The sequence below is a fragment of the Musca domestica genome, unplaced genomic scaffold (genome assembly GCF_030504385.1).
Source record: "Musca domestica strain aabys unplaced genomic scaffold, Musca_domestica.polishedcontigs.V.1.1 6, whole genome shotgun sequence".
Classification (NCBI taxonomy): Eukaryota; Metazoa; Arthropoda; class Insecta; order Diptera; family Muscidae; genus Musca; species Musca domestica.
The window spans coordinates 315403-331257 of NW_026712363.1; the positions used below are offsets into that span (position 1 = coordinate 315403).

Below are 15855 nucleotides of genomic sequence, written 5' to 3' on the forward strand. Positions count from 1 at the left end.
TGAATTAGTTGAGAACGGCTGAAACGATTGGAATATTTTTTTAATGTTCGTCCTACCCAATTTTACGTCCATTATTCGATTTACCTAAAATCCTATTTACCAATATAATGAAGATATCTGCTCCACAGTTAGTATACAACGTAATCTTGACTCTCCCTCCAAGACTAGGTATGTGTGTGGGTCAGAGGAGCTGCCCACACCCACATGTTTAGATCTATATGTAAAAATTTTTAAAAAAGCATAGTAAAATTTCTGTTGAGGATGACTTATTATTTTTCGGGTCAAACTTTTTTAGGGTCCATTTTATATAGCTTAAACATACACAAAGAGCCTCTAATATTTTCCTCTATACTCCGCAAAATTTAAAATAGAGTTTTCAATTTGATCAGTCCTATAGGTTACATAAAGAATCATTTATACAAAATATGTTTCAGGTTGGTCTGCATTGTGATATAGCCCTTTTTAATTCCTTAAATGTTATTTGAAATTTTAGAAAGAACAAAACATTTTTTCAAATAATTATAAGTATAGGACCAAGCTTTAGTATAACCCTTATATGAAGGCATCCGCTAATTTCAACTATTTCAAGGGTCTTGGTTACATTCTAGGTCACCTTAATGTTTTGTCAATTCTGGTTTTACCTATTTCGAGGGTTTTGGTTATATTTTCGAATCGATTTGGCTTAAAATGTGTGTTTAGGCTACTTTGGTAGGGGACCATCTTACATGGGAAATGCATATTTATTGCTCTTTAGTCGAGTCATCATTTATACTAAAAATTGTGCCACTTGTGTGACTCAGATGTGTGAATTATTATGCTTTAAAAACTATGCGTTAAAGGCTAAAACTACAGACCGGCAACGTGGTCTGGGCCAGCTAGTAAATATATATTTTGACAATGTGTAGCAGCAAACTGGAAAACATTAATCTTTAAACGAACCGAATGCGCGGCATTTTCACTAGATATATAAAAAAACAAAATACTTTACGGAGATATGCGTATATATTTAATAAACCATAAATATGATATTCGCATACATCATAAATTTAAGCTGGTAAAAAATCGAAATCATCGCTAACGTGAACTATTGGAACATGCTCGGCATTAATTTGTGGTTGCTGAGAAAGATAAAAAAGTTCATACTTTTTGAGAGCAAGTTCCCAATCCATTAATTTAACTGCATGTAGGCTTTCAGCTTCATTGTAGTGGCGGAGAACCATGGATTCATAAAAGGATACGTAAAGAGTTAATAGTTTTTGTTTATCTTATCCTAGTTTCTTATCATGAAATTAAATCTCAGTGGGCAAAATTCTAAATAATTTTAACAAACATTAACTAAGAAGATTCTACCACTTTTGGACATTTTGTCTATGAATCTGTATTCGTACTTCAAAATGTTGCACTCCTTCAAATTCTCTTAAATCAAAAATGACGCTTTATAAATGGTGGAGAGAGAATCCCCATCAAGAGTCACCGGCAACTAACTCTCCCTTTCTCACCTTAAAGCACCCCGACGGACTTTCTATTATTTTCACTTTCTTTTTAATATATTTATAAACTACAACACTATGTGTTGGGGGTATTATAAGTTTGATTGGGCTAAAACTTATGTAACACCACAAAATATTGATTTCCCACATAGGAAAGTATATATGGATCTTCCTATCTCGCCGAGCTGAGTCGATCTAGCTATGTATGTCCGTCTGTCCATGTTAATTTGTAATCACTCTACAGGTCGCAATTATGACCCGATCTTCACGAAATTTAGAATGGAGTTGGGGCTAGGGTCAGAATAGAACCATATTTCTTTTGGAGATGATCGCCAAATGTTTAGGGGTTCAAATGGACCAAATACTAAAAAAATGTCAGATTTTGCAGTAGCTATACAGGTCGCAATTATAGACCAATCGACGCGGAATTTCGCAAATGTAGCTAGAGTTTTGGGTGGTGATCGGATAATATTTAGCGGGTAAAATAGACTATATATTTTTTGTTGAAAAAATTCAAAATTTTTCATTAAACCGCGAATATTTTATATCCCGGGGAAATCGCAAAGTCATGACAAGGTTACTTCTGATCTTTGCATTGATGTTAAGATCCAAAAAATCGAATATATAGCAAATATATGCGATATATATGTCTATCAAAGAAGATATGCTTAAAAGATCTCATATATGTCGAGAACGGCTGAACTGATTTCGACAGTTCTCATTAATTCAGAATGGCCTCTTGGCAGGAAAGGAAAAACGTCTAAAAAACGCATACAAATATCTCTCTAAAGATGAAAATATTGATTTTGTAACATTTTCTCATATTTTTTCCATTTTGTAATATTTTTGGCATATTTTCATTTTGAATTAAACATTTGGTAATATTTCTACAGCTAACAAAACTAAGTAGTTAGGATATCAGGATATCATATACAGATCGCATTTATGGCCCGATCCTTACGAAATTTTGCATGGGGATGAGTGTCAGAATAGAAGCCTACTCTTTTTGGAGATGATCGCCATATATTTAGGGGTTGAAATGGACCAAAAAACTGCAAAATTGTCAGCAGGTCGTAATTATCGCCCGATCTTCACGCACATTTGAATGGGGGTTACCGCACATTGCAAAAGCCAAGCAGTTTCTAATGGCCATCCAAAAATATTCATATGTGTTAAATAGTTTGCCAACTTTTGTAGACAAAATACGAAAATGTCCATTACAGAGACTTTTTGGAGAATTCCCAAATTTCACGAGAATTCTTCACGTTGAAGAATATAGTCAAATGTCTGTATCTCATATAGATGCGTTTCAGTCAAAAACCATAAATAAATGTTAATATTTTGCCACTTCTGAGAGATTATAGGTCTTTGGGAAATATTGGTTCCAGATCTAGGAAGACCATTTAAGTGCAACATCTACCAATAAATTGGAAATGAGCAAATTAGGTAAGGTTGCTATTATTCGAAAATTAGAGAACGAAACCTGATGGTTTTCTTTTATTATTTGTCACAATATCTTGTGGAATTCTTTCGAGTATCTCGCCTATATAAACTGTATCGTTTATTATGGTGTTGTAGGGTATTCAACGGTCGGCCCCGCTCGGCTGTAGCCTTTGCTTACTTGTTATTAATGCCTTCTATATTAATTTAATATTTACATTAATTAGAAAACTATATGAAAAAAAATTATATAAAAGTTATTTAATTCAACAGGGTTCACCCAGCGATTTTTATTACTGGAGTTCTTTGATTCATATATAATATAATAGTTCTTACAAATGTTAGGACTAATTGGCTGAAATCGTTAAATTAAATCTTGGGGCCTCTCCTTCTCAGTCTTGTAAAAGTTTCAGAGCTTGCCATTAATTTTGCAGCTAAGGGGTTGGGTGCGATTCTGTTCTCAGTTTTTAGTTGATGTACTATTTCTTCTTGGACGGTTTTAATGTTCAGTTCCTCGTGTAATCTTTTATTCCTTACGAAGTATGGTGTTCCGGTAATTTTACGCGATGTGTTTAATTGAAACTGTTGCAGTATTTTGATTGTTGTAGTGCAGGCATTTCCCCATAACTGGATACCGTATGTACAAATGAGCTTTATGATAGATTTGTATCGCTAGATCGACTGCAAATGTCCTGAAACGGACAAATGTCCTGAAACGGTCTGAAGAGACTTAGTGTCTAAAACCGTTATTTCGACTAGGCACGTTTTGACCGTATCAAATGATATATACACTCTGTGGCCATATGGCTGAGGGTATAAAAAATCATACATTTCTACACGTGTAGTTTCAATAAATTAAAAATAGTATTTAACGGAGGGAACGCGCGGAAACAAAAGTATATAAGTTAACAGGAAATACTGTATTAAATAATCTCTCTACTTAATTTATAATAGTAAATAACAGTGTAATATCGTCTTTCTTTATTTAGGTTAACAAATATTGAATATAGCCGTTATATTAGGGTCTATATGACGACGTGGACCTACATAGACAACTTTTGCCGTAGGTCATTACAACAATCAAATGCGAAACTGTAAGAACTCGGTCAATAATGTAGCTAAAATCATCAAAATACCGAATATATGGAGGTACCTGCACAGACAATTTTCTGTCAAAGGCTGTAGTAATCATTACGAGCTTGAAATACTAAATTTGAAACGTAGACCCACATGTCCCATTTTCAATACCAAAACTCCTGCAAGCATAAGAATATACGTTTGAGGAACATTTTATCAACCTATTTCATTTCCATCGAAAGCTAGAGTGATTTCCATAGACGAACAGACATAGCTAAATCAACATAGAATTTTATGCTGTTCAAGAATATATGTACTTGTGGGGTCTAACTAAAATGTATATTTCGAGGTGTTACAAATGGAATAAAAAACTTAATATACCCTCCATACTATGGACAAAAAACTATGTTCTTTTTAACAGTTGCGTTTCTCGTTGGAGTAAATGTTTGGCTTCGTTCTCTGGGAGGTCACTGGTGACGCATATTTGGATGGTTTGTAAGGACTCGTTTCGTCCGTCTAGGAGGTGTGCGATGTTTGTCGTCTGCCGACATGCATGGTACCTTTGGTACTGCTTTCGTCTTTGGGCACCGGTGTGTGAGTGAGTGTACCCAAGACTTTCTTCACTTCTTTCTGCCAGGTGCATGGGTGTGATTTTGCTCTCTCATGGCCTTGGTGACACTACGGGGAGTGGGGGTATTAGTCGCACATTACCGGTCGTCGTGACAGGCGCTTTTAAGAGCCTTCTTCGCTCTCTTTGCTGTCATGTTTCCGCCTAGGAATCTGGACTGTGATGCTTAGCCCATTGTATCCGCAGCTGAAGTGTTTCGGGACTCTGTTGCTGGCGATTTTCATCACAATACGCATATTTTTTGCCATATCTTCATCTTCAAGATAGGTTGCTTCGAGGTTCGGAGTATTTCAGCTCCGGCGCACTCGATCCTCGTCGGGATTCTCCGAAGGAAGAGAATTATGCCTGGCATTTGGCAGCAAAAAAAGTCAATTTGGAGCCGACTTCGACCGATGGATACCGCTATTATCATCATTCGGTGTAATTTTTGCTGGGGCCCGTCTGCCAACCTTGCTTGTAGTTCCCTTCTTGTTTTTCATTGCGTGGGGATAATTGACTGCGGCATTTTCTCACTCATAAAACATCTGGTTGCCCCGGTGTCTACTCCTAAGTCCTCAGTCATTTCGAGCAGGCCGGTTAGGTCAGTGAAATCTCTCCGATTGTCATATTTAAAAAGTACTCAAGAACACTACAAGCATATTCTATTGCTAGTGTTGAAGGTGAACTTAATAAGTACTCAAGCATACTACGGGGATAATCAAGGATAATGTTGCGAGAGACCTTAATAAGTATTCAAGCAGACAACAAGGATATTCAAATATACAGTTAAAAGAGACCTTAGCAAGTACTCAAGTTGACTTAATAAGTACTCAAGCATACTACGGGGATAATCAAGGATAATGTTGCGAGAGACCTTAATAAGTATTCAAGCAGACAACAAGGATATTCAAATATACAGTTAAAAGAGACCTTAGCAAGTACTCAAGTTGACTACAAGTATATTCGATTGCAATTGACCTTCATAAGTACTCAAGCAGACAACAAGGATATTGAAATCCACAGTTGCAAGAGACCTAAAGAAATACTTGAGCAGACTACAAGGATACGGTTGCGAAAGACTTTAAGAAGTACTCACAAAGGATATCTAAGGACTCACACAGTATCCTTTAAGGAAGTCTCCAGGATATGCAAAGATGTCAGATTCGATTGAAGATGGTTACACTTTCCGCGGTAAATGTTGCTGCTTTCGAGGTCTGACGTTGATTCTTCCATCACTTGTTTGTTTACCAAAATTTGGTTATCACAACAAATTCACATGTTTGTAAGTAAAATATATATATGTAACAGAAAAATGTAAATATAATCATGCAATACATTCAATAACGATATTAATCCCTGCTCTCAAATCGGCAGTAGAAGACTGATATACACTTCCATATAACTTGTGTGGCCTATAATGTATTGTAGAACTTCTCCAATTCAGTGTACCATGGCATTTTTTTATTAAATTTTCTCTCTTATCATTATTTTGTTTACATATTTCTCATTATCTTCTTGTTGTTTCTATATATAGGTTGAAATATGTGCATTCTACATTCTGAAATAAATATTGAATAGCGTGTGTACTTCATGATAAAAATGGAAACAAATGAAATACGATAAATACTTAAAGTTCCCACAAGTGGAATTCAAAAAAAGACTTTGTTAATTGCATAGAAAACAGGTTTCCGTCCTGATTTGGGTATATACAATGGATTTATAAATATATATTTTGACAATGTGTTGCAGCAAACTGGAAATCATTCTTCTTTAAACAAACGGAATGTGCGGCATTTTCACTAGATATATAATAAAAACAAAATACTTTACGGAGATATACGTATTTATTTAATAAAACATACATATGATATTCGCATACATCATAAATTTACGCTGGTAATAAATCGAAATCATCGCTAACGTGAACTATTGGAACATGGTCAGCATTAATTTGTGGTTGCTGGGAAATATCAAAAAGTTCATACTTTTTGAGAGCAAGTTCCCAATCCATTAATTGAACTGCATGTAGGCTTTCAGCTTCATTGTGGTGGCGGAGAACCATGGATTCCTGAAAGGATACGTAAAGAGTTAATAGTTTTTGTTTGTTTTATCTTAGTTTTTTATCATAAAATTAAATTTCAGTGGGCAAAATTCTAAATAATTTTAACAAACATAAACTAAGAAGATTCTAGCACTTTACTTCAAAATGTTGCACTCCTTCAAATTCTCTTAAATCAAAAATGGCGCTTTATAAATGATGGAGAGAGAATCCCCATCAATATGAACATGAAGTTAGTCCGAAAATTCGGAAAGAGTCACCCGCAACAAACTCTCCCTTTCTCACCTTAAAGCACTCCGACGACATTCTATTATTTTCACTTTTTTATAATATATGTATTAAAACTTTCTATCTTAATTTGATATTTACATTAATTAGGAAATTATTAAAAGTTATTTAATTAAAAAAAAAAAAGAAAAAAATAATAATAATAGTTCTTACAAATTTTAAGTATAATTCGTTAAAATCGTAAATTAAATCTTGAGGGACTCTCCTTTTCAGTCTTGTAAAAGTTTCAGAGCTTGCCATTAAGATTGCAGGTAAAGGGTTGGGATGTAATTCTGTCTGCCATTTCAGTTTATTGTCTAGGTATAGACCGAGGTATTTAACTTCTTTCTCCTAAGGTAGTGTTATTTGATTCATTTGTACAGATGGACATATTCCCTGGTTGAGAGAGAATGTTACATGGTTGGACTTTGGTTGGATCATTTATAAAGTATGATGAGAAATTTTTGTAGCAAACTACTGTCCATGTCAGGATTTTTGTGTACTGCAAGAACAGCAGTGTCAGATTGCGGAAGATCTGAAGTAAACAGAAGGTATAATATTGGACCCATAACACTACCTTGGGGAACACCAGCTCTTATGCACACAAGGTTGCTGTTTTCGTCAATCTCGTGTACAAGAATCTGTTTTGTATATAAGATTTTATAAATAAATTGATTGGAAGAAGTTGTTTTGCTTTGTATAGTAAACCGTAAACATGCCATACTTTATCAAATGCTTGTGATATGTCTAAAAATGCCGAACTGCAATATTGCTTTGATTCGAATGCAACATTTATTGTTTCGACTAGCCTATGAATCTGTTCAATATTTCCATGACTTTTTCTGAACCCAAATTTATGTGGTGGAATAAGTTTGTTTGCCTCAATAATAGGTGTAAACCTTTTAAGAAACAGTGATTCTAACACTTTGGAGATAATATACTAATTGGCCGGTAAGATTTAACTTGGTCCATCGGTTTTCCAGGTTTTTGGATCATAGTAATTTGGACTACTATCCATTGAGGGGGAATGAAATTGCGTATTAAACAAGCGTTAAACAAGATGTGATAAGGTTAAGACCATCTTGTGAACTTTTGGAGAAATTAGGTCATATCCAGGAGCTTTACCAAGTTTTAAGGTCTTATCGCTTCCGAAACTTCCTTTTTTGAGGACTTTTTTTATGGGTAAATCGAGTTGATGAGGCTGATTTAGTTATTTAATATAATTAGGTGTTTCTTCAGAGTTATTAGGCGGGAAGACGTTAAATAAGTGATTTGCAAACAGTGTTGCTCTTTCTAGGTTACTTTTTGTCCAGCTGTTATCAAATTTCCTAATTGGATAGCTCATTTTAAGCTTTTTTTTATATTTCTGGTTATCTTCCACAGTGAATAGTCTGTACTCAATGTTGTACTCAAATATCGAATTTCTCTTCAGTGTTCCTTTCGTTTATACTTTTTAACAGTTTTTGAAGATCAGATGTGTCTTAATTTTTTTTTTGTCTTCTGGCGATTTAGTTTGTTGTCTCCATTTACTAGCCTTTCTTTTTTCTGATAGCTTCCTTTCTAATGTAATATTAAAGTTTGAGGGTTTGTCGAAGCTACACTTAGGCGTAAGTTCCATGATGACATTTGGATGACTTGAATTAGATGTTTAACAGCTTCTGTAATTTTTTCGTCGGTTTTTAAGGAAAGCTTTTGTTTTATAGTATTGCTGATTTAATAACGAAATAGGTACCAGTTTGTTTTTTTATTGTACAATTTACAATTTTGGTCTACATGTTGTAAGCACTAGAGACACTGGATAGTGATCAGAAGACAAGTTGTAGCTAGTTACACATGTTTCTGAGTTTTCTGGAATGCCCTTGAAGACACAAATATCTATGAGATCTGGAGATTTATTTAAATCAGTTGACCAGTGAGTAGGCGAATTGGGAGAAATAGTTCTTAAATGAAGGTCTTTTATAGCCCAAAAGAGTTGTCTTCCTTTGGTGTTGTAAGACGTGATCCCCAATGGGCGTGTTTTGCGTTTTAATCTCCGCATGCTATGAACTTATTTTCCAGAGTATTGAAGTTACTAACGTATAGATCTTTTTTTACGTTGTGCCTTGGGTCTAAAATGTTATAAAACTGTAAGATGCCCATGTACAGTATGAACAATAATACTTGTCGCTTGTATTTCAGGTGTGCAATAATGTCTTCCTTAGTGATGTTTCATTGTATTTTTTTTAATATGCCTGAACCACCACACGCCTTCCCAGATGGTCGCATAACGTGATAGAAGTTTTATTTTGTAAGATATTTGAAACTTCTAACGTATGTTGTGAGAATCCATTTGCATTCCAGAATACAACTTTTAAAATTTCCTTTCTTTACATTTAGGAAAGTTTTTCAGTGATATTCGTAAGAAGGTTAGACATTTGTTTCATTAGTATGTTTATACCACTCAGCATTTCATGTATTTCTGGAAGTTTATTAGATGTTGTCTGTTGATTTTGTAGTTTGTAATAACCTTTTGAAAATACCTCTGTTGTCATGATATTTTAACAATATAGTTACAAATGTTAACTGATTTAAACCTCTAAGGCAATATGCAAATTTTTGGAAAGGTCTATGGAATAAAATTTTCAAACCACATTTTTGGATTTTTCAATCTTTTATTTGCCAATCGTCTCTGTAATGTGTAAATATACCCTCCACCATACTATGGAGGGTATATTAACTTTGTCATTCCGTTTGTAACTCCTCGAAATACTCATGTCAGACCCAACAAAGTTTATATATTCTTGATCAGCCTAAAATTCTAAGTCGATTTAGCCATGTCCGTCTGTCTGTCTTTCTGTCCGTCTGTCTGTTGTAATCACGCTATCTTTCGAACGAACTGAGATAGAAGGCTAAAATTTTGCACACGTGTTTATTTTTCCAGTAGGTAGATTAAGTTTGTGAATGGGCCATATCAGTACCTTCCTATATTCGGTTTTTTGACGAGTTTAGGTACAATACACACCGAAATTGCTTGAGATGTCGTATTTGACGTTCGTAATGGATGCTATAGCCTGTGACAGAAAATTTTCTATGCTGGTCCAGGTCTTCGCACAGCTCCGATATAACGGTACCTCCCTATATACGATATTTTGATGATTTTAGTTACATAATTCACCGTTTATTTCAAGTTTCGAATGAATAACTTATGACAAACAATGCCTATGTAGGTCCACGTCGTATAGACCCCAATATAACCGATATATTCGGTATTTTTAAAATTTTAACTGAATTTTTTAAGGATTTTATTTTTGGAAAATTTCCAAATTCGTTCCATATGGTGGAGGGTATTCAAAGTTCGGCCCGGCCAAACTTACTGCTTTTTAATTTGTTTATATTAACATGCCTCTGATATGAGCTGATACTCTATGTACTGCAGATACAAACGATTTCACCAAATTCATTTTTTCTAGTCTTTATCATTTTAGGTCTTTGCTGATTGCCTCCACGACACATATTTGTTCTGAATACCATTGAACACTAGAACAGAATTTATGATGTCTAAACTTACATCACATTTTATGGTTGGATTGATTGCAATTTTCTTGTCATTTGGTACATCTACCCTCATGTCAGAATGCTCTTTACTTAACGCATAAATTTCATCTTAATCGATGGGTTTTTGTCAACAGCCCATGCCGGCAATACGGTGGCTTTGATGGTTCTATTATATTATTTTCAGCATTTGTTCGATTTCTTTATTTACAAAATCTGCTATCCCTATGGGATATGAAAAGTGTAGCGCCTCGTTAGAGGTCGAAAACGTCTTGTAACAAAACCTCTTCAATGAAATACTGACTCTTTGTTTTAAAAAATCAAGATATTTAATGTATGATTACAAGGTGTATGAGCAGAAAAAATGACTTCCTATGTGATCTCCAGCGTCACCGATTTTTGCGGATATTGTAATGAAGTAGTTATAGGACGATACAATGGAGAATTTAATGACAACCAAAAGTATTGATTAAATATGTTGACGACCTATTTTGTGTTGTAAAGAAAACGGAGACTTTATATATTTAAAACTTCTTTAATAGACATATTCAGTTTAAACACGAAACCGAAGAACAAGAAAAGCTATCATACTTGGACGCCCTTTTTACACCCAAAAAGAATAAAAATAACAGGGTTAGCACACATCATAAGCGACCGAAAAAAAAAAAAAACAAAAGAGAAACGTAATGTCCTTCAGAACAATGACTTCCAGAAAACACAATTGACGATCTAATAAAAGGCACAAATATAAAACAATAATAATATCAAAAAGAGGAATAAAACGGAAACGTTGTACAAGCCAATTATATACATACCTGGACTTTCGGAGCGATTCTAATATTTATAATAAAGACAAGTATCAATTAGTCTTTATATCAAACAATAACGACAACTTTGTATTTAGCAAAACTAAATTGGAAATTAAAAAAAGAAGATAAGTGCAATGTAGCATATAAGATGAAATATGCACGGGACAAAACAAACATATGCCAGAAGGTATATGCTGCTACAACTAAAAGCAAACTTAAGACAAGATTATCTGGATATAAGTCAAATCAAAAACCGGGCAAACCGCTAGAACAAAGGACGGCGCTCGCGGCACTTTGTACGATGACTGGCCATAAACCAAATTTGACGTTGAAATACAGACACAAGAAAATAATTATAAAGGGCGTTTACCCTAGAAATTTTAAATTCTATTAACATACCAACCGATGAATTATATATCAGTCTTATAATTCAGAAGCATAGACAGACAAAATTTAGTTTAGCATAGGCGGTGAAACATAATCAAAATTATAGAAATAAAACACTGACGCTCAATAGAAAACAAACTGAATTCGAGAAGTATTATATTACAAAGTGATAGACCTGTGTGTTATTTCAGGATTCGGCTACCGAAACGGTTGAAACGTTTGCATGAAAGAAATTTTTGAGAAAGCTTCTGGATAAATCTCGGAACTGAAAAAATCGAATGTTCTATTATGATGTAGAATTTTGTGTAGAATTGTTTCAGAATGACTTTTGGAATTGAAAATTCCTATTGAAAAAAAAAAAAAACAAGTAAAACAATGTAAGTTCGGCCGAGCCGAACTTTGAATGCCCTCCACCATTTGGAGCGAATTTGGCCATTCTCAAAAACAATAAAATCCGTTAAAGATTCTGTTAAAATCTTAAAAATATCGAATGTAGCTGTTATATAAGGTTCTATGCGATGACATGGTCCTGCATAGGTAACTTTTGTCATAAGCCATTACAACATTCAAATGGGAAACTTAAAAAATTGGTGAATAATGTAGCTAAAGTCATCAAAATACCGTATATCGGGAGGTACCGTTATATGGGGGCTACACGAAGACGTGGACCTGCACAGACAATTTTCTGTCTTAGGCTGTAGCATCCATTACGAACTTCAAATACAAAAATTCCGGTGATTATGTCGCTAAAAGCATCAAAATACCGAATATCGGGAGGTACAGTTCTATGGGGGCTATACCCTTGGAATTTATTGAACCAGTCTGTCGTCACAATGGTAGTGATTTAATTGAAGTTGAAAGAACGCCAGAGAATATGGTTAGTGTACCCTTGGAAGTTTCAAATTCTGATATGGAAAAGGAAGGCATATCGAGTGGAGAAGACGAGGAGGAATTTCATGGTTTTGAGTCTGCAGATGAAATATATAAGACATGGTTTGGATGGTTTATATAAGACAACCAGAAAGCTTCATTGAAAAGGGCAAAGAAAATTTGGTATGCAAATTAAAAAGAAGCATCTATGATCTAAAACAATAAGCTCGCTGTTGGAATCTGCGAATTAACAATGTTTTAGTTAATTCTGGATTCAGAAGGGGAAAAGCTGATCCGTACCTTTACGTAAAAGAACAGAACAATTCAACTGTTTATGTCTTAATTTACGTAGACGATATAATTATTGTCAGCGAAAGTAACGAGGAAATTAAAAATGTTGCTAAATCCATAAAGCAAAATTTTGAAATAACTGAACTAGGGGATATAAAATTATATTTGGGAATTGAAGTTACACGGGACAAAGAAGGAGTTTTCTATTTATGCCAAGAAAATTATATTACTAAGATGTTGCAAGAATTCGGACTATATGGTGCAAAAACTTCTTCAATTCCAATAGATCCGGGATATTTAAAGGACACTCAACATGATAATCATAAATTGCTGGAAGATAATCATTTGTATAGAAAGGCAATTGGATATCTGTTATACCTTGCAAATAATACGCGTCCAGATATTTCAGCTGCGGTGTCTATATTATCTAGAAGAGTTGAAAAACCAAGTCAAAGAGATTGGACGGAAGTCAAGCGAGTGTTTAGATATTTGAAAGGAAGTCAAAATTTGAAATTGTGTGTTGGTTCTAAGTCAAATTTGGATCTAAAAGGATATGCTGATGCTGACTGGGCTGGAGATGTCAGTGACCGAAAATCTACTAGCGGTTTTGTGTTTAAACTTGGTGACGCCATCATAAGCTATGCAAGTAGAAAACAGTCGAACGTAACATTGTCTTCAGCAGAAGCAGAGCTAGTAGCGTTAGGGGAAGCATCACATAAAATTTTATGGATTTATCAATTAATTAATGATTTTGGAACCAAAATAACCAATTCAGTAATGTATGAAGAAAACCAAAGTTGCCTCAAAATACTGCAGGAAGATAAAATTAATCCAAGAAGCAAACATATTGATGTAAAATATTACTTTGTTCGTGATTTGCAAAAGTCTAAAAGAATAAGCTACGAATATTGCCCAACAGATAATATGTTAGCTGATATTTTCACTAAACCGTTTCAAAAAATTAAAGTTTGTAGATTTAGGAATTTAATTGGATTAACTATCTAGCTTTAAATGTATATATGTACACATGTATTTACGTTAACAATATCTGATACATTGAGAAGGGGTGTTGGTGTTCGTTCTTGTTGAAACTCTTCTTTCAGTAGTGTGAGTTGACGCAACATTTTCATGAAATTCTCGTTGTGATTCATCAGAAGATGATGTAGAAAGCATTTCATCTGCAGACTCAAAACCATGAAATTCCTCGTTTTCTCCACTCGATATGCCTTCGTTTTCCATATCAGAATTTGAAACTTCCAAGGGTACACTAACCATATTCTCTGACGTTCTTTTAACTTCAATTAAATCACTACCCTTGTGACGACAGACTGGTTCAATAAATTCCACATCTCTACTAATAACAATAGCGTTTGTTTTAGTGTTGAGTAAACGATATGCTTTCGATTCATGACAAGAGCCAACCAAATTGCATTTGACCGCAACATTGTCCAACTTTCTTCTCTTTTGTTTGTTGATATGTGCGTATGCAACCGATCCAAAAATTCGAATATGACTTAAGCTTGGTGTTTTGTTGAACCATAGTGATAAAGGAGTAACATTTGCAACGAAAGTTTGAATCCTGTTCTGAACATAATTTGATTAATTTCAGAATCATTCAACATTCAGCGAGCCATCTCCATCAAACTTCTATTCTTTCTTTCGGCTACACCATTTTGTTCCGGAGAGTAGGGAGCAGTTAGTTGATGAATTATCCCCTTTGATTTTAGATATCCTTCCATTTTCTTGCTACAAAATTCACCTCCACGATCAGATCTTAATATCTTCATTCGTTTACCAAATTGATTTTCCGTCATTTCAACAAATTCTTTTATTTTATCTAAAACCATATCTTTGGTTTTTAAAAAATAAACATGACAGTGTCGGCTGTAGTCATCTATCATTGTTAAAAAATAACGGTTACCATTCGGAGTTGTATTCTGCATTGGTCCGCAAACATCCGCGTGAATTATTTCCAAAATAGTTTCGGATTTTGTTTCTGACACTTTTGGAAAAGACTTTCTTGTTAATTTTGATTATAAACATACCTCACAAGCAGACGAACATGAACATTTCTTTATATTCAATCCAGCAGCTAGATCTTCACTAGCAGTAGTCTTGATCACTTGAATATTTCTGTGACCTAATCGACGATGCCACATATGAATGCATTCCGCTTTGTCACAATACAATTTATTCGCCATTTGACTACTATTAAGGATATACAAATTATTCCTATAACTTCCTGTAGCACAAGCTCGACCATCCATCAATATTGAACAGCTATTCGAATCAAAATGCACCTTGTAACCTTCATTTGTCAATTTCCTTACTAACAGTAAACTTCCATTAAGTTCTGGAACGTACAAAACACCTTGTACACATATTTCTTTGTTTTGACAAACCAGACGACATTCACCAATGCCACTTGCTTTTAATTCGGTACCATCAGCCAAATATATTGAATCATTTTGTTGCTTATTCAATCTGTAAAATGATCCTTCATCGCAGCACATATGGCATGTTGCAGCCGAATCTATGAACCAATTATGTTCCTTTCTTTTCGACGTAACACCGAAACAATGATTTTTATTTTCTTTATTCTCCGCAACATTTTCTCGACTTTTGGCATTCGACATTCGGTCTTCTGTTCGGACAATTTTTCTTTATGTGTCCCATCTTACCACATGAGAAAAATTTTGGCTTAAGTTTCTTTTGCGTTCTAAAAACAGTATTGGCCATTGGAGCAGTTTCAGATTTCCGTTTAAATTCTTGAAGCAGTTTTTCCTTTACAAAATCCACGGTTAAATCAGTCTCCGGACGCATCTCCAACGATGAAACCAAAGAATTGTATTCCTTCGGCAGGCTTCCAAGCAAAAATGCCACCGTCTTGTGCTCACAAATTTCCTCACCAAGGTCATTTAAACGATCCACAATATCCATAAATTCCGTGATATGTTCTTCCATCGACTGACCTCCTTGCATTCTCTTTGTTGACAGTCGACGTAGAAGACTTACTTTATTTGTTAA

General features: G+C 34.5%; 1 protein-coding gene across 2 annotated transcripts in view; it reads right to left on the reverse strand.

Annotated features, from left to right (window-relative positions):
- Window positions 1–6053: 6053 nt before the first annotated feature.
- The window catches only part of LOC101890616 (uro-adherence factor A), a 36954-nt gene continuing 27152 nt past the window's right edge, over window positions 6054–15855 (reverse strand). Inside the window, exons 3-4 of one of the 2 annotated variants that reach the window (XM_005189356.4) lie at window positions 6477–6682; window positions 6054–6413 (exon numbers count right to left, since the gene is read on the reverse strand). In XM_005189356.4, the coding sequence (XP_005189413.1) occupies window positions 6503–6682 (180 nt within the window). In that variant the 3' untranslated portion in view covers window positions 6054–6413; window positions 6477–6502. Of the gene's footprint in view, window positions 6414–6439; window positions 6683–15855 lie in introns of those variants that run through there. The other variant, XM_005189355.4, reaches the window with a different exon arrangement.